Below are 18346 nucleotides of genomic sequence, written 5' to 3' on the forward strand. Positions count from 1 at the left end.
CAAGGGTCTGCTCAACCCTGACGATGACGCACATCACGTCGTCGTCCATCGCGTTGCCGGGGAGCGCCTCAGCCTCGACGGGCCATGGCGCCTGCTCGTTTTCCTCGTCGACGAGGTTGATGGCAGAGGCGGCACTTTGGTGGGTTGGCATGCTTGGAAAAGATGGATGTTTTATAGGCTGTGCTTGTTGCCTCCGTGCGTCGCGCGCCGCCTAGGTTTATGCGCAATATTGCTGTTAGAATTGTGTCGAATATTATTGTACAAGGTAGGTTACAGTTGGACTTAGTTTTGGACTGTGTGTAGTCAGGGTAGAAGTTGTGTCCTAATAGGACACTTGTATCCTAGGCCTCTCATATATATCGGGGGTAGACACACGATGTAACCTATGTCAACATAATAGCACGGGCACGCGAGGGAGCCGGCGGCGTGTGCCGGCACCCGGGCGGCCGGGGTGCGGTATTGTGACGGTGTCATGGGGAGGAGCACCCGTAGTCATGCCCCGGGATGTAGCCATGATGGCGAACCTCGTTAACAAATCTCGGTGTCATGCTTGTGTGATTGCTTTGTCCTCGGTAGATCGACGGAGTGCCTCAGATTTATTCTAACAATTGTTGGGTTTAGTCCCACATCAGTTGTGGGGGAGACATAACATGATTTATAAGGGCGGGGGTGTCCCCTCCTAACAGGCTAGTCTTTTGGGGGGAGAGGGCCCAAGGTCTGTCATAAGTTGGTGTTGCTCTCCGGTTGGGCCTGGTGACGCATGTGGGTCGGAAACGTTGGTGCTAGCGGACCCAGGATTGCGTAACAATTGGTATCAGAGCCCAGGTGCCCGGAATAAATCTCAGTGAACTCACGGGTGGTCGGTCATGGTTGGTGAGCTGGAAACGCTGGTGTTAGCAGGCCCATGGATGACCGGTGTGTAAAGGGGAGATTGTTGGGTTTAGTCCCACATTGGTTATGGGGAGAGACATAACACGATTTATAAGGACGGGGATATCCCCTCCTAACAGGCTAGTCTTTTGGGGGGAGAGGGCCCAAGGCCTGTCATAAGTCGGTGTTGCTCTCCGGTTGGGCCTAGTGACACATGTGGGTCGGAAACGCCGGAGCTAGCGGACCCAGGATTGCGTAACAATCGCTGGGTGGCGGGAAACCGGTGAGGAAATGGCGGGAAACGGTGGCCTGTTCATAAAATGCCATCAATTAATGAAAACTTAGCATAGAAGGAACATCGAGCTAGAACAAGAAGTAGATGATGATCAGATGATCGTTTATCCTAGTTAATTATGCATGTAATAATTTACTTTGGTGTGTGGAAATATCATGTGTGTACTAGCCACCTATGTAATTGGATGTTTGCCGCGTATTACACACATCTTGTTTATGTGAAATATTTCTGTCCTCTTGGCTCAACACAAATAGTTTATCGGAATGAACTGTATGCCCTCCATTGCACACACTTTGATCTGGCTGGACCGTTTCTGTTGCGTTGCCTAATCGAAAACAGTTCACCCGAGTGAACCGTATGACGTATATCGCACACACCTTGATCTGGATGACCGTTTCTTTTGTGTTGCCTAATCATAAACAGTTCATCCGAGTGAACTGTATGCCGTATATCGCACACGCCTTCATCTGGCTTCCTTTTTTTTCTGCCACATCGCAAACAGTTAATTGAACTGAACCGTTGCCCCTCATCGCACACGCAACTAAAATCTAAACCGTGTTTGATGTATCCTTCATCACAAACGTTTTGCATCTTTTTTGACGGGGTTTTTACATCACCATTTGCAATTAATTCATCGCACACAGTTTCGTCAAAGGGTCTCTGATCGTAGTGTCACATTAACAGCATCCTGCAGTAGTGAAAGAGAAATTTCCAATAATCTGCATTAGTTGCGAGTTTTATATTCTAAATTAGATAGTTTAATTCATGAAATTGAGCAAAAGCCTCTTTAGATAGCGGTAAGTGAAACTGGCCAGTTAAATCCTCCATGTTCCATAGAACTTGAAAAGAGATATGGGTATCCGAGGAAAAGGAATACAAGTGTGGCCAAGTTTGAGCTTTTTCCATATCCTACCATTTGCCATTGCATAGATCAATATATTAACCATTCTCAACAGAGCAAGTGACATAAGTACATATACTAAAGCGGCTAGCATTTGATTTTTCTAGTTTTTTTGACTTTTTTTCTTACCACTACCTTTTAATTTACGTGTACATTAGTGAATACTGCCGGTTACCACTTACAAATAGTAAACTTTGTGAGCAGTGCGTTCGCACGAGGAGTGATCACCTATAAACAGGGACCACTTATGAACACTGACCACTTATGCACAGTATTGCAAAAAAAAAGGCTTTTTCGCGTATTGAATATCATGTATAGTTTTTTATAGTAAAAAAAGATCTTCATGTATGTTTTATTGCCATTTACACGTACTGCTTTGCAAGCTGTTTACTTTGTTGCCTCCAACACAATTATTTCATGCTATATTTTAGACTTACTTATAAATAATTACCTAAAGTAAAATACGCACATATCTAAAGGACTACTTTAAAACATAGAGGCAAAAAGATGGGCATAATAAATACCAATTTAGTTAATCTGATCTGTTTTTATATTATGTCATAATTAATTTTAACCATTTATCGTCATTTCACACCAATATTACTGTGAAGCCAAAACCGAAGGAAAAATATAGCATCTTCCGTGCCTACCTTTTTTTATTGTTTAAAAAGGTGTTGCTCATTTTATTTTTTCCATTGATTCGTTCTTATGGACTGTTGCCCCATAATTTTATTTCCCACGGACGGTTTGACCGAAATCCTTTTTTTGGACTCTGAACTGGATCTTGTTCTTTGGAGAACATTTACCAAAATAAACTGTAACCGTTAACAAGAAGAAACCAAAATATTATTTCTAGAACAGTAACTTTTTCTGCAACAGTGCTTTATGCGACCAGTGCTTCCATGCTCACCAAATAAACTGGAATATACCCATACCCACTCCAAAACAACCAGATCAGTACTTCATATGAACAATACCTGAAATGTAAACCGAAACAACAGCAGCAAAATACATCTATGTGAATAGTAATCCAAAGAAAACACAAAAAGGAAAACCTAAGATTTTTTTATAAAAGCGATTAAAGATTGTTTCCTCCTTTTTAGATGTTTATATTACCTACTGTTGAGAAATTAGGTGGGGTGCATTACACCTCCTGTAGGTCGGTTTACCCCAGAAATATCTCGGTCCGGGTCCTACCACACACCCCTTATCTCGCTCGTAGGCCACTCTTTGTGAGACATCGTCGACCGCTTTCTCCACCTAAAATAATTCTTTTTGAAGCCCCTCCACTCTCTTGCTCTGTCCCTCTCCCAATCCCAATGTGTTTTGTTTCTCTGGTAAGTAAATCGGCAATGAAGATGTTTAGATAATTTTTACCCTATTTCACTGGGTAAATGTTTAACGATTACAATTCTTTATTAAGATTATTGTGTTCATACAATCTGATCTAATACTAGAAGAGTATGGAGGAATTTACCAAGCAACAAACTAACACATGGATTTCACTTAGCTAAAGGAAGATCTGACCATGATATGGAAGACTACCATGCAGCAGAGTATAAGTTCGAAAATGATGATAAACTTGGTCCCTTTGCAATTTATGATCGCTATTTGGGAGATATCGTGTCCAACTTTTTGAACTTTTTTAACAATAAACTAAAAATGTAACTCTTTCCTTTTTGTTTTTTCTTTTCCATTCATGTCAAACATAAAGTGGATGATATCTATATATAATACTAATGTGGTGCTAAGCTATATGGTATTTTTTTAGCCTCTCTTCTGTTGAAAACCTCAAGAAGTGGTTCAAAATGTACACAAATAAGTATGTTGTTGAAATGATCTCAAATAATTTGGTACTGACAATATCACATGTTCTCATCGAAACATGACGTATTTATCAGTTTACATGTCTCATCTGAAAGCTCCTTTACAACGTTTTTATATTTTTTTAAATAATTCTTTTATAGTTCATCGTATGTCATCTTGCTTTGACAGAAAGTTTTTTTATTTGTCCTTTAGCTATTTTGTAATTGCAGCACCACAACATAGAGATTGGAATTTGATAACATTTGGTGGGATGCCCCATTAAAGATTCTAAAGAGTAAATAAAAGATTGTTTTGTGTTATGTATTTCTTTTCTACGTACATTTGGGGGAAAAGTGATATTTTACCTGTTCAGTGCAACATTTATCTCCTTTTTTTGGTTGAACATTTATCTCCCTTAGTGAGTATATTCTATGGATGAAGACAAATCAAATATTGATTATCTATATTCTGTTTTCGGACAATTGGTCTGGACAAAATATTGTATTGTATATATTCTTTCAACATAAACTACTTAATTACATTTTACTTCAAATTAATAAGTGAAAAGCTTTACGATCTACATTCTTATTTATTAGATTAGGAATTCCTTATGAGTAAGAACTAAGTGTCCATAAGAAAAAACATTTCCTACTAAATGAGGTTCAATTATATGGCTTGGTAGGAGAATAGTGGGTCAAAGCATAAGATAGTGAAGGTGATCCATAATATAGATAGGAACAAAGATTTACTGCAATTTTGTCCAAAGATTCCATGGAGTATGGCTAAATATAGATGAAGATATAGCATATAAGATGTCATTGCCAATCGGTAACCCGAGGTGCAAAGTATCTGAATATTATCCATAGGATCAATTGTTGGATGAGCCCTATTTGTAGTTTACGGGAAATGAACCATCTCTTCCGTCTTTTGATACCACCCCTTGATATGTACCCAATGAACAAGGAATGTACTACGTGTTCAATAGCAGAAACTACACAAGGACCTACATGAAATTATTCACTGAACAAAAATTGTCACTCAATCAACCTCTCACACCACCTCATACTCCTTTTTTTAACCAAATGAAAAACAAAGATCCAGACAAGCTCTCTTACGGGCGCGGCGTGCGCCGTGCTTTTTCTGGCGCTAATTAGCTCTATAAGTCTGCAACATCTTCAGATAATCTCTCCACCAGAAGGAGGATTGAGAAAGCCGATTAGTGGGTAGACCTTATTAATAATAGGCTTCCAGATGAGGTTCACGCAAGGTAGGTAAAAATGACTAATGAATATGTGCACCATCTTGAGAAGGTGACAATTGTTCTGGGTGTGCTGATTCATTCCTAAGCCCCTTCATTCTTGGTCCTGCAAATCAAATCCCAAGCAACAAGAGGAGGAATCTTCTTTTTCAATGTCTCTCCCTCTCCAAAACTAATGCCTTATATACTTACCTAACTGCCCGATGATGCCCTTGTATACAGGGGCGGATCCAGGATGAAAGTTGAGAGGGGGCAAATATTTTTTTTTACATGGAGATGTGTAGGAACTTATGGCTATCGCTTGCAAGCACTTACCCCGCAATCATACATATATGTACATATATGAAGGAAAACAATTGATCTTTGATTTCATGAAAGTTTTGAGCTATCACCTCATTAATGATTTTGTCAAATAATTCAGACAAGCAAATAAGGCTACCGCTGAAAAATACGATGGTCCATTTGTTATTCCTCTCACATACTAACTCATTTTAAATAAATTACTGCGTGAAGCTAAACTCGATCAACCCAGGAACACGGAGCTCAAGCAATGCCGCTGGACACCAGTGATTTTTGGAAATTCTTCACTAAGTTTGCACTAATCATTTTTAATCTGTAAAGATGACAGCACTAATTTGGAGTTGCCCCATAGGATCTATTTTATAGCTTCGTCCCTGAATCAAACTAATTGACAGTTCGTATGGTATCACATAGTGGAAATTTTATGAAACTCCTTAACTTTGTATGTGGGAATTGGAAAAGAAACGAGAACTGAAAGCAAATAAAGAATATGATTGAATGAATTGACCTTAGGGTTTACCTCGATTGATAAAAACACGTAGTGCTTGTACCGATCTTCTGAATCCAAGAACCAAAGAACGGTAAGGACCAGCCGACGTGCAAGGCGCAGATCGTTCCCGGAGCGATGAGGCAGTCTGGCGAGGTAGCTTCACACCTCGCGTGGTCACGGCGGCGGCGGGTCACGTCTAGCAGTCTAGGACCCCATCTCCGTCCCTATTTTTTGAGGGGTACCCCATCTTCGTCTAGGTCGTGGCTTGTTTTTTTTGTTTTCTTTAGACAAGGTCGTGGCTCGTGCCTGCGTGCGTTTCAAGGCCTCGCTCGTACGCATACCATCTAGGCCGTCGTGCAGGCGTCTATGTGGGCTGCCTAGAACAGGCTGACGGGCTGCTTCAGCTTTGAAAATAACAAGAAAAATGAAAGAAGTGGGGGCAAATATCATGGGCTCAGTGGGGGCAGTGCTTTATACTCTGGACATAGTATTAAGTGGGCCGAAAATCAAGTGGGGGCATTCGCCCCCACAGAGCTGTACGTGCGTTCGCCCCTGCTTGTATAACTACAAGTATCACGTAAGTGGGCAATGATGATAAACAAACATTTACCATTAGCAAGCTGCAATGATAGCTCAAGAAGTGTGAGCAAACACTTAATCTCTTTTGAGTTCTCTCAATGATATACATGAAATGCTACATCCTTGGCTTTGAAAAACTAAGGGGGACACAAAGATATGTGAAAGGGAAAACGACAACATGATAGCCTAGAATGTGAGGAAGTCCTTGAACTTTCATGATCATGTACATTTATAGTTATCAAAATGGATATTTGATAATTGAATTTCAAACCAAAAGCTTTGGAAAAAAACTAGGACTTTGAGCTGAGTGAATTGGAGAGGGCAAGCTTGTAAAACTATCAAAGTATCATATGCATATTGAAGAGTGGGAAAGTTTGGACATGAAAGAAAGCTGACACATGGCTGAATGACTCCTATTTGCATGGCGTCATTCAGAATTTCTTGTAAAAAATCAAATGTTGACATAAATAGAAGTGGGGAGAGAGGATCACCTTGTTTGACTACTCTTCTACATTTAAACTGAGCTCACAAGGCACAATTTAGAAGGACAATGGAGCTTGCCGAGGACAAAATTTGACTATTCCAGTAACACGTTTTATTCCCAAACCCTTTCTGCCTAAGGATGGCCATAAGAATTCCATGCTCAAGCTTATCAAAATCGTTTTTCAAAATCTAGCTTTGAAACAATAGTGGGATGTTTGCTCTTGGGGCATTTGAACATATACTCATATGCCCAAGGACTAGAACCTTGGATAGTCCTAAAATTATATTGGTTAACATGCATCAATTCTGGGACGATGGATTACAATGTGTTAGCTAGGAGCTTAGTAAGGAGCTTGATACTGCAAATCTAAAGAGAAAATGGCCTACAATCATTGACTCAAGAAGCGCCTGCCTATTGGGTATTAGAGAAATGAAAGAGCCGCTGATACTTTGAGGCATAAGTTTCCCTTATAAAAGTGCTCGCAAAGATTATATACAACTTTTGTTAAAATGGGCCAATTTTTTGGATGAAGTTTGTATAAACCATTAGGTCCAAGGGATTAATTAGAAGGCAATTCCTTGATGATAGCATCAATCTCTTCATGGGTGAAAGGTTCTCCCAAAAAATCCAAGCCAGTATGGGGCTCCAAGAGACTGAGAAGTTTAGTAGGAATATCAAAATTGTTAGTCTGACACGATCTCCCTTTAAAAGCATCATCTAAGAGCACTACCTTAGCATCATGATTAGAAAAAATAGACCCATTAGGACAAATCAAAGTGCCAATGTTATTATTCCTATGTTGTACTGTGGCCACAGAGTGAAGAAAATATAGAATTGTCACTTCATAAAGGCACCCATTTAATTTTGCCCCTCTGTTACCAATAGATTTTCTACCACTGATGCAACAAAGTCAGGTGGGCCTCAAGATCTTTCCTAAGAGCATATTCAGAACTTATGAGATCTTTGAATTTTTTAGTAGAATCAATCAGGGCAATCAAAGCATTGGTATCAGTAATATCCTCCTTAATAATAGACAAGGTTTTGGCCCAAGTTTTAAGCTTTTCTTGAGAACCTCCATTTTTTTGCATTAATCCTCTTAGTAACATCTGCATAGTGAATGCTCCTAGTCCAAATAGACTTGAGTAAAGGTAGACAAATGGTCATGATCCATCCACCAATTTTCAAACCTTAAAATGTTGCTCTCCGGCATAGATGTTTTAACGTGAATAACACGAGGCACATGGTGATAAGTTATCATAGCTAAAGGAAAGGGTAAAGTACCGGGGTAAAATAATGTCTAGGATGTGACGTGAAGAACCAGTCCAATCACTCTAAAAGAGGGCTAGCTTGCATATTGCTCCACATGAATTTTCTACCTTTAAGTGGGATAACAACGAGACCAAGTTGACTGATTGCTGCATTAAAATGCAACAAGTCATTGAAATTCCCCTTCCAAGTTTGCTTCTATCGTCAAAGCTTTCAATGAGATTGAAATCTCCTAGAAGCAGCCAATCTGGATCATCAGGGATATGAATACCATCCAACCAACCAAGGAATTTTGTTTATTTATCATCCTGTCATGGAGCATAGATATTTATGAGAGTCTAGCAATTCCCACATTTGTTTGACTGAAGCACTACATATGTTGCAAAATCATTCTGAAAAAAGAGCTCTCCCTTGGAGTGAAACAATGAGAATTCCACCAGATCTAACTATAGATGGTAGAAAACGCGAAGGCATCAAGTCTATGGGGACAAAATTTCCTAATGAAGGGTATGTTAATATGCTCTTTTTTAGTTCCCTGGAAACACACCACAGTGCAACCACCCTCTTCAATCTTGTTCTGAATATGCAACCATTCATCCGGGGAGTTCAAACCTCCGATATTTCAATTAAGAATTTTCTAGGATTGTGTAGTCATTGAAAGACAACCTGGGTAGGATCGGGCATAAGCAAGTACACATCCAAACAGTGCATACAACAAACGCAGAGGTCGTAACCAAACTTGACATAGGATTAGTATATGATATCAGAAAAGACCAATACACATAGATTCTGAAAGAGAAAAGCACTTAACAAAAGATCCGCCCAAAGGAACACCAGGATGCAACCTAGACACGCGTTCACAAATGCTTTTGGTTCATATATATATATATATGCTAAATGTGCTGGTTACCATACATGATATGCTTTGTTAGCACATTTATTATGTTGCCAAATTGAATTTAGCTTAATGAAAATTGCTCAAAAACCTAAGAAACACAACATAGTCTTTTTCCGTTTAATAAGCACAATCAGAATTCAAAGATGCAAATCACGTTGGCATGGAGCCTGATGCTCGACGAGAAAACTAAGAACATGGTTGAACACAACAATAATATCGTGATGCCAAACAAAAATGCAGCTAGTCACTTGACATTGCAAAGTTACCATGATGTTTCACCCATGGGATTAGTTTAGCCATAATTAATCGAAGCATGGCAGTAGCAATTAACTATGTCAAACCCGCACATGACCTGTTCCATTATGCATGAATGCGATGCTAATCCACGATCGGAAATCACATGGTGAAGTTTATGCGAAGGAGCCCAGAAAAGCAGAGGGAATTAACACGCGAGTCCACGCCGCCACCTCCGCACGCAGTGAAGGTGAGGTCGAGAGGAGGACTTGGTTTGATTGAACACCAGTCTGATACCAATCAGATCGGCAGCAGCGGCAGCGGCAGCGGCTGCATCTGCATCTCCGCCCCGGCTCCAGGATCCCACCCCACCCCGCCGCGCCGGCCATGTCTCCCTCCGGGGAGGTGGTCGCTTCCGTCTCCTCCGCGCTCGCCGTCCTGCTCGTCCTCCTCGCCTGCGTCGAGCTCGGCGACGCGGCCGCCGCCGTCGGCGTCTACCGCCTCATCCAGTACGACCTCGCCGGCGCCCCGCTCGGCTCCCGCGCTGCCGCGCTCAACCACCACGCCGCCGCCTTCCCGCTCCCCGCGGGGGCCGACCTCTCCCGCTCCGCGCTCGTCGCGCCGCTGCTCGACCTCCCGCTCGCCTTCCTCCGAGGTACTCCTCCCCCCTCTTACGCCCCATCCTCCTAGTACCAGCACGCTGTAGTAGATGAGACGAGCTCTTCGCCAGCTCTAGCTAGAATTGAGCTCGATCTGCGTGCCACTTCGCATTGCCGATCGAGATGTGCAGTGTTCGCGATATACTGTCCGATCTTGTAAGATTCTGGTGTCGGTGTGTATCTGTTACTTTCGTGTTTCTACATGGCACACGCTGCTCGTTTAGTTACAGCAACCGGGTCACAGCCAGGATAAGCTGTACGCATGGGCTTTCAAGTATGCCTTAGTTATCATCTGACTTGTTTGCTAGTTACTCTTGCCAAAATGTATGCACTCACCCTTGTGACATTACAAACTGTTGAATCACGCCATGTAAACAACAACAATCGCGACTCAACGTTCAGGGATGGAGCCAGGATGAAAGAAAAGGGGGGGCCAAACACAACTTACCAAGCTTGGGTGGTGTGTGGGGGGGGGGGGGGGGGGGGGGGGATGGCTCCCCCTGGCTCCGTCACTGTCAACATTGGTGTTCCATCATGCATGGGCCATCCGAAAAAGATCATGTTTCTTCCATGAACTGCAGTATTAATTATTAATTTTGCACATGAAATTTGATTGAAATAATAGTGCTGACAAACTGTTGTTTCATTACCTACTACTCAGAGTACCTGGCAGAGAAAAAACATCTTGGAGGGTTGCTCATTCTGCTTCCGAGAAACATCAGCGCTAAGAACGTTGAGGGAAACAACGATGACAAGGGGGAACCAAAGAATGTGCTGGCTGAGCTAGAAAAGTTGCTCATGCATGAAGAAGTGCCGGTAAGTTATAAATTTGTTAGGCAGTTATGTCTATCTTTGCTTGTGATTTATATTTTCCATTACTTATCCAGTATCTAGTTAGTTATATCACATAGCTCCATAGATATAACATTTAGAAATACAAATTATATAACACTATAAATATGCATTGAGCTTCTGCAATCTGTTTTTAAAATTTGTAATTGGCAATATAGCTCAACAAAACTAATACAATTATGGTTGATTTGAAATCCTGATTGGTGCTTTTAGCTGTTAACCAAACTTCTCTTTGTTTTGAAACATGCACGCTTTAAATTGCTATTGGTAAGCACCAACAGTTTCTATGACCCCCTTTACTGTATAATGTTGTTTTTATAAATCGTGATCTTTCCTTCAGATTTGCTAATGTTTTTTTTTCCATTCTAAATGTCCTGCTTCCTCTTTGTTCAGTGATCGACTTTTTAAATATGATATAATATTTTGGCTAACTCATGTGCATTACTCTATGCAGTTTCCAGTGTACTTCGCTTTCCATGACGACAATTTGGATAACTTATTGGCAGATATTCGTAAAATTGCCTCTTCAGGCCAGCCAGCCTCTGCATCAACAGGAGGGTAAGTAATACTTGAAGACGAAACTCAGCATACTCTCGAGTGTCCAGCATTTTGCACTATAATTAGTGTACACTTGACTATAAATTGTCAGCCTCCTGCATGGTCTTGATTGTCTTTTGGACTTGTAGATACAAGCTTGTAGTGCCTTCTGCGGAACCTAAAAAGGTGTCATCTCCAACCATTTCAAATATCCAGGTAGCTGCTCTGACATGAATTTACTGTCTACTTTCGCATTTATCAGGTTGATCTTATTTACTTTATAATTCACTGCAACATCTTATAGATCTGTTTTCTTTTGAAACAAACAATTAAATAAACCATGATGAATGGCTGGCTATATGCCAGAAGTGATCGCTACACCTGATATCTGACTCTTAGAGCATCTCTAGCAGACCCCGCCAAATCCCGACCCGCATAAGTCTTTTGCAGTTTGCGGAAAAGGGTATATGCAGGCCGGCGCGGGCGAGGACAGACTCAGTCCCCGTATAATCAACCCGTAAAAAAGAATATTCTCCGAATATACCGAACAGACCCAGAGCTAGCTCTTTTTTTAGTCGTCCTCTTCCTCGCGTCAATCCAGCGGACAGGCGGACGAGGGAAAACGCGAGGCGAGCGCGGCAGAGGCCAGGGCGGCGCGGGTGGAGGCCAGGGCGGCCGGGACGAGCGCGGCGTGCGCGGAGGCCAGGGCGGCCGGATCGAAGGAGCTAGCTAGCTAGCAGCTCAATCGATTCGAAGAGCTAGCTAGCTAGCTCCGTTCGAGAGCCTCGGGCGAGCGCGGCGGCCGGGACGGAGACCGGCCGGCTATTGGACGGCCGGCGGGCGAGCGCGGTGGCGGGGCGGACGGGCGCGGCGGCCGGGCGAGCTTCATGGCGTTGGCGGGAGCAAAGATTCCTCAACCGCCAACGTTGACCGGTATGCAGGGCCCTGTTAAAGTTGCCCTCAAAACTGTATATATGAGGGTTTCGCGTTTGCGTTTACAGGGCCCCTTAAAAAATGTTAAGGGTCGGACGATTTTAAGGGGTCTGTTCGGGCTCGTTTTTTCGACTGGAACTGCAAAAAACGGTTATTTTGCGGGTTTGACCACTTATGCGGGGTCTGCTAGAGATGCTCTTATAACTATAATAGTGTTTCCCATCTTTCATGAGATGTCAACAGGACTAATTTTAATATCTTTGAGTTGCAGGGATGGTTACCTGGATCGAAAGGAGAGGGCGATGCTGAACAGCTTCCAACCATTGCCATAGTTGCAAACTATGACACTTTTGGTGCTGCACCTGTATGTAACCCAGAAAAAATGTTTCAAGAATCTTCGATGTTATTTTTGATATTTTCATAATACATATGTTTTCAGGCGCTTTCCGTGGGAAGTGACAGCAATGGAAGTGGAGCTGTGGCTCTTCTAGAAATTGCAAGGATCTTTTCACGCCTCTATTCAAGCCCTAAGACCAGAGGCAAGTTTAATCTTCTCTTTGGATTAACATCTGGAGGACCCTACAATTACAATGGAACTAGCAAGGTTAGTGATCATCTTGCGCCATTATGAAAGCCTTCTGGTGCATATTCATGGCCAACTCACAGCTGTATGGTTTTCAAATTTTGTTACAGTGGCTTAGAAGTTTCGATCAGCGTGTACGCGAGAGTATTGACTATGCAATTTGCTTGAATAGCGTTGGTTCCTGGAGCCATGATCTCTGGATGCATGTATCAAAGCCTCCAGAGAACCCTTACATCAAGCAAATCTTTGAAGTACAGTAGCCATTTCAGGTTTTTTGGTCCATAACCTCAATTGTCTGCAATGATAAGTCATTCACAGCTCAAAGTTTCTTTGCTTCAGGATTTTTCAGATGTCTCCAAGGAAATGGGCATTTCAGTCGGCATCAAGCACAAGAAGATTAACGTGTCAAATTCTAGAGTATGTTCTTGCCTTTTGAAGGATTGTACACCGTCATTAGGTTTGAATCCCATCAGGATTTCAGATAATCCATCTTACATGTACCTACTGTCAGTACTAGCATGATGGCATTTGAAATATTTATTGGTGAATCAATTCTTCTGGCATGGTAGCCTGACATAGTATTTTGAGTGCAGGATCAAGAATTAGCTTAGTATTGTCATCAGGGCTGGTTTAGAAACGAGTTCAGAATTATATGCTATTTCTAGAAGTTAATATGCTTTTTTACTACTCCCTCCGTCCCAAAATAAGTGACTCAACTTTGTACAAAGCTAGTACAAAGTTGAGTCACTTATTTTGGGACGGAGGGAGTATTTACATTTTGGAATCTAGAAGCCTTTTACTGCTTTAGTATTGCTGATTAACTATTCTATTTCGTTAAACTTTCATGCTTGCCAAGTGACATGCTTGTAATCTTGCAGGTAGCATGGGAACATGAGCAATTCTCGAGGTTTAGGGTTACTGCGCTAACTCTTTCGGAATTGTCTACACCTCCTGAATTTTTGGAAAGCACTGGTGGTCTGTATGACACTAGGTGAAGTCACTTCTAATACACCCTAATTCTTTTTTCACTGTCTTAGTTTTTAATATTTTACTTGTATATTTTCCTTCTTTCAGAGAATCAGTGGATGTTGAGTCAGTAATGAGAACTGTCAAATTAGTTTCTGAGATTCTTGCGGTAAGCTAAATCATTTGCTCTGAATTTTTTCATTTTACTTTGCACACTAGTTAGATAATATTAATGAAGTTATCGTTTCTTCAGTGTTAGATGTGTATGTGTTAATGGTTTGTAGACATTTTTTTTATTCCATGTAAGAATCTCCAATGGGCAAGTGACCGCTTCTGTTATACATCTCTTTTCAGTGCTTCCACAAATATTCATTCAATATTTTTTCTCTGGGAAAACATGCTTGTATGGACTAATTGAATTTTTAGTTTGGTTAGAAATTTGGATTTAAATATCCACAAGAGTAGCATGTATGTATGTAGGATAATATAACTGTTCAACTGGTTTTAACTTAGCATGAAGTTTCTCTTGAAATATGTCAAGTTGATCCAGTTATTTTAGTGCTTCAGTTACACTCAAATGTCTAGCTGCATAGAAATACAGTTTAGGAGATTCTGCCGTTCATCCATGTTACAATGGTTTCGTGTTATAAGCATGTTTGAATGTGATGCAAAAGATCATTAGAAATGCAAATTGCTGCTATGATGAGTGTTTGGAAGAACTAAAGTTACCGATTACCTCTTGCTTTCTTCTGAACCAGGATTCTTATGGTTAGACAAAGGTTTAGGAGATTCTGCCATTCATCCATGTTACAATGGTTTCATGTTATAAGCATGTGTGATACTAAAAATCATTAGAAATGCAAATTGCTGATATGATAATTGTTTGGAAGAACTAAAGTCACTGGTTACCTCTTGCTCTTTTCTGAATCAGGATTCTTATAGTTAGACGAAGGTTTAGGAGATTTGGCTGTTCATCCATACTACAATTGTTTCATGTGATACTGTTATTTAGGTAGCATGTTTGTTTGAATGTGATGCAAGAAATTATTAGGTAAGCAAAATGCCGCTATGGTGATTGATCGGAAGAGCTAAAGTTACTGGCTGCCTCTTGCTCTTTTCTAAATCAGGATTCTTATAATTAGACAAAGGTTTAGGAGATTCTGCCGTCCATCCATGTTTCAGTTGTTTCGTGTCATTTAGGTGGCATGTTTGAATGTTAAAATGATTAGATGTGCAAAATGCTGCTATAATAAGTGATTGGAAGAACTAAAGTTATCGTCCGCCTCTTGCTCTTTTCTGAACCAGGATTCTTATAATTAGATGAAGTCTGATATTATACTAATAGTGCCTCTTCGCAGAGACAAATCTACGGGTTGAGAGGAAGGAACATTGATGTTTTTGCTGACAACAGCAGCTTAGCCATCAGTCCTCACTACATCCGGTCCTGGTTGGATCTTTTTTCACGGACACCACGGGTTGCACCTTTTCTTCAGAAGAATGACCCCTTCATTGTAGCACTTAAAAAGGTTGCGTACCTGCTATCAATGATCTCATCTAGTTTCACCTTGTTCATAGTTTCCTCGCAAGCCATGACACTATCTATATATTGGTGCAGGAACTGTCCGAGCATACTACTGATGTGCATGTTCAAAATGACGTCCTTGATGGCATGTTCACTTTCTATGATGCAACAAAATCAACTTTAAACGTATACCAGGTAAGTGTGTAAGCTTCATGCCACACTTTTCCATGTTTGGATATCGCCATTTAATTTCAGAATGACATAAAAGTGTACTGAGAATATATATAGCCTCTAGCTTGGTAGTGCCTGTGATGTGTCATCCACGGATGAATTCCCTGATCACTTACTCAAATTTCAAGTTTTATCCACCTTTTATGTTGCTTTTCATAGATATCACCATCACCACATTGAATTAACCTCAACCGGCCTTTGATTCTTCAAATTCACAGGTTGCAAGTGTTACTTTCGACCTGTTGTTCCTTCTGGTGCTTGGTTCCTATCTAATCGTTCTCTTCAGTTTCCTAGTAATCACAACACGGGTATATGGACCGATTCATTTCTGTAAACATAACTAGAAGCTTTCTTTCCCTGCAACTGAGATGATACGTTTTCTCCTGAACAGGGCCTCGACGATCTCATTAACATATTCCGGCGGCCTCCATCACGTAAAGTCAAGGGAGCATAGGCTAGATCATTATGTTTTGTGTATTAGTAACGAGGAGAAGTGCATGCCTAGTTAGAAGAGCGCTAGACACCAGGATTTACGACAAGCTAAGCTTTCCACAGCAGATAGACCTGTAATTTTCAGAATTACCCTTTGTTCTCTAGCCAATGTGAGCGGCATCAGATTCTCCAGGGCGAAAACATTTTCTTCTGCACACAAGGAATTTGACTGTAATTTGTTGTCTGTTATATTTTTTTTTCATTTACGGCTACTGTGAAGTAGAAGGCCTATCTGCATAATCATCGTGGCAGTGTGTTACTATGTTATGTATGGATAGAGAGCACCACTCTGCACTCCCAAATCTGTACTTGGGTACAGTGAGATGCATCTTCTGAATACACTCAAAGCAGAACTACATCCTGCTTCATATACCTTGTTTTAATGTACTTCTAATGGCTTGGGATGCATGATTCCCTCAAGTATGCCGGGTAAGCAATGACATAGGATTTAGATGTGCAATACTTGGGGCACATATAGATGTGCTTTAGCAAAACTGGCCGGCTAATCACGGAGGTTTACAGTACGAAGTTTTAGTCAAATTAAGCAGGGTGTCAAGAATGACATAAGGTCTGTTGGCCTCTCAAATACACATCTCTTGATGTGCCGTCAGTTTTCCTGTCGAGCATGCAAATTTCCTGATGAATTCTTTACTTTAGCCCCTCTTTTTGTAAAATTTCATCAGATTTCCGTCCTGCAAAACTGCAGGATATAGGTAGTGCTATCTATGTTGAGCTACTAAGGAAGTAAGGCCTTCTACAATGGTAGGTGCTTAAGGAGATGCTCAGAAAAATAAACCGGCTTTTGTGAAGCACCGGTGCTTATTTGTTAAGGAGAGACACCTAATTAAGTATCTACCCTGTACAAATAAGCATCGGTGCTTAAGAAAAATCTGATTTATTTCTCTAAGCATCTCCCCTAAGCACCTTGCATTGTACAAGGCCTAATAACACCTAAAGAACCTGGAGAAGACCTAACTGAAAATGAATCGAATTGTTGATTATGTAAGGCCCTTATGCCCACGCCCTAATCAACCTCCTCCAGGAGTATGCGCTTCTATAATGTGAATTGTCCGAACCACGTAAAAGGTAAGTTTCTCAATGCCAAAAAATGCATGGGCGATGTACTATATTAACTAGTAGAGTGCCCGTGCGTTGCCACGGGCTTTTGAAAATTTGTATCGGCTGCATGTAAAACTTTACATACATAGAAAGATAGGTAATAACAAATAAAAAAATAATTGAAATCTAATTCGCTTTCAATGTACTTCGATTAAAAAAATGTAATTCGACCATATACCTGATGCACAAAATAAAGAAGTTGGTACACAAACACTGAACTCTTTATTCTGCAATGCATTACAAATGATAATAACACTTGAATGCCTTTTTTTAATTCTTAAAATTGTTTGCCTCATGAAAGCATGTGCATTGTTATTATCTATTAATTAAAAACGACACATGAAGGATTTTTTTCCCTTTAAACAAATGTTCCAACCAGAAACTTCATTGCAATATGCAATTGGCTGGCAAACTATTACATAATATGGATTTAGGCGCTTCAAACCATACAATTTACCATTTAGAAAGTAATACAGAAAAACACATGTTCTAGAACATGCTACTCCTACCTCTCTTGTGACAGGTAGACATATCAATCTTTGATAACATTTATTGTTTAAACTTTTATTGGCATTTATTTGTATTTTTATAATAATTTTTCAATTTTGTTTGAGTTATGTAACTTCATGTTTTGTGTATCGGCTCAAAAGGATTTTCACATAAAACTCAAAAGGAAATGTGTGTGTTGTAATAGGAGCTACGCCATAAAAGGGAAGCAAGCAACCCCTATTGAAACACCAACCAACTGGAGAGAAACCCTAATTAGACATACACTCATACATTAACATCAAATATAAGGGTGAAAGTGTGAATGACATATATTTAGGAACAGGGGGAGTAGCTCACAACTCACAAGTTTACAACATATTTTCCCATCTATTAGCACAAAAGTCAAATAATGCACGGTAGGACTGAGGAGAAGGTATGTAATATGTGTGCATGCGTGCGTGCAAGAGAGAGAGAGAGAGAGAGAGAGAGAGAGAGAGAGAGAGAGAGAGAGAGAGAGAGAGAGAGAGAGAGAGAGAGAGAATCGACACCCCCAAATTGTCTCAGTATGTCTAGGCTATCCGA

The 18346-nt window shown here is 40.8% G+C and overlaps 1 protein-coding gene and 1 long non-coding RNA gene across 2 annotated transcripts; one reads left to right on the forward strand and one right to left on the reverse strand.

Annotated features, from left to right (window-relative positions):
- Positions 1–2896: 2896 nt before the first annotated feature.
- LOC123163804 (uncharacterized) lies at positions 2897–6169 on the reverse strand. The gene is made up of 2 exons (XR_006481999.1): positions 5951–6169; positions 2897–3043 (listed from the first exon to the last, which is right to left on the reverse strand). It is a non-coding gene; the product is annotated as an uncharacterized lncRNA (long non-coding RNA).
- A 3472-nt stretch (positions 6170–9641) lies between these two features.
- Positions 9642–16576, forward strand: LOC123165022 (nicalin). Its single transcript, XM_044582651.1, has 14 exons — positions 9642–10036; positions 10702–10856; positions 11347–11450; positions 11579–11645; positions 12634–12726; positions 12802–12966; positions 13056–13196; positions 13285–13362; positions 13824–13936; positions 14020–14080; positions 15270–15437; positions 15527–15628; positions 15883–15972; positions 16056–16576. Exons 1-14 carry the CDS (start codon positions 9769–9771, stop codon positions 16116–16118), a joined length of 1668 nt encoding a protein of 555 aa, XP_044438586.1. The 5' UTR covers positions 9642–9768; the 3' UTR covers positions 16119–16576.
- Positions 16577–18346: the final 1770 nt, after the last annotated feature.

This window comes from Triticum aestivum, chromosome 7D, assembly GCF_018294505.1.
Source record: "Triticum aestivum cultivar Chinese Spring chromosome 7D, IWGSC CS RefSeq v2.1, whole genome shotgun sequence".
Taxonomy (NCBI): domain Eukaryota; kingdom Viridiplantae; phylum Streptophyta; class Magnoliopsida; order Poales; family Poaceae; genus Triticum; species Triticum aestivum.

Bases quoted from the DNA above. Each gene is read 5' to 3' on its own strand.
- LOC123165022 (XM_044582651.1), top strand. From the start codon at position 9,769: ATGTCTCCCTCCGGGGAGGTGGTCGCTTCCGTCTCCTCCGCGCTCGCC. The intron at 10,037-10,701 runs GTACTCCTCCCC...CCTACTACTCAG, and splicing joins CCCGCTCGCCTTCCTCCGAG to AGTACCTGGCAGAGAAAAAA. The intron at 15,629-15,882 runs GTAAGTGTGTAA...TCAAATTCACAG, and splicing joins CAACTTTAAACGTATACCAG to GTTGCAAGTGTTACTTTCGA.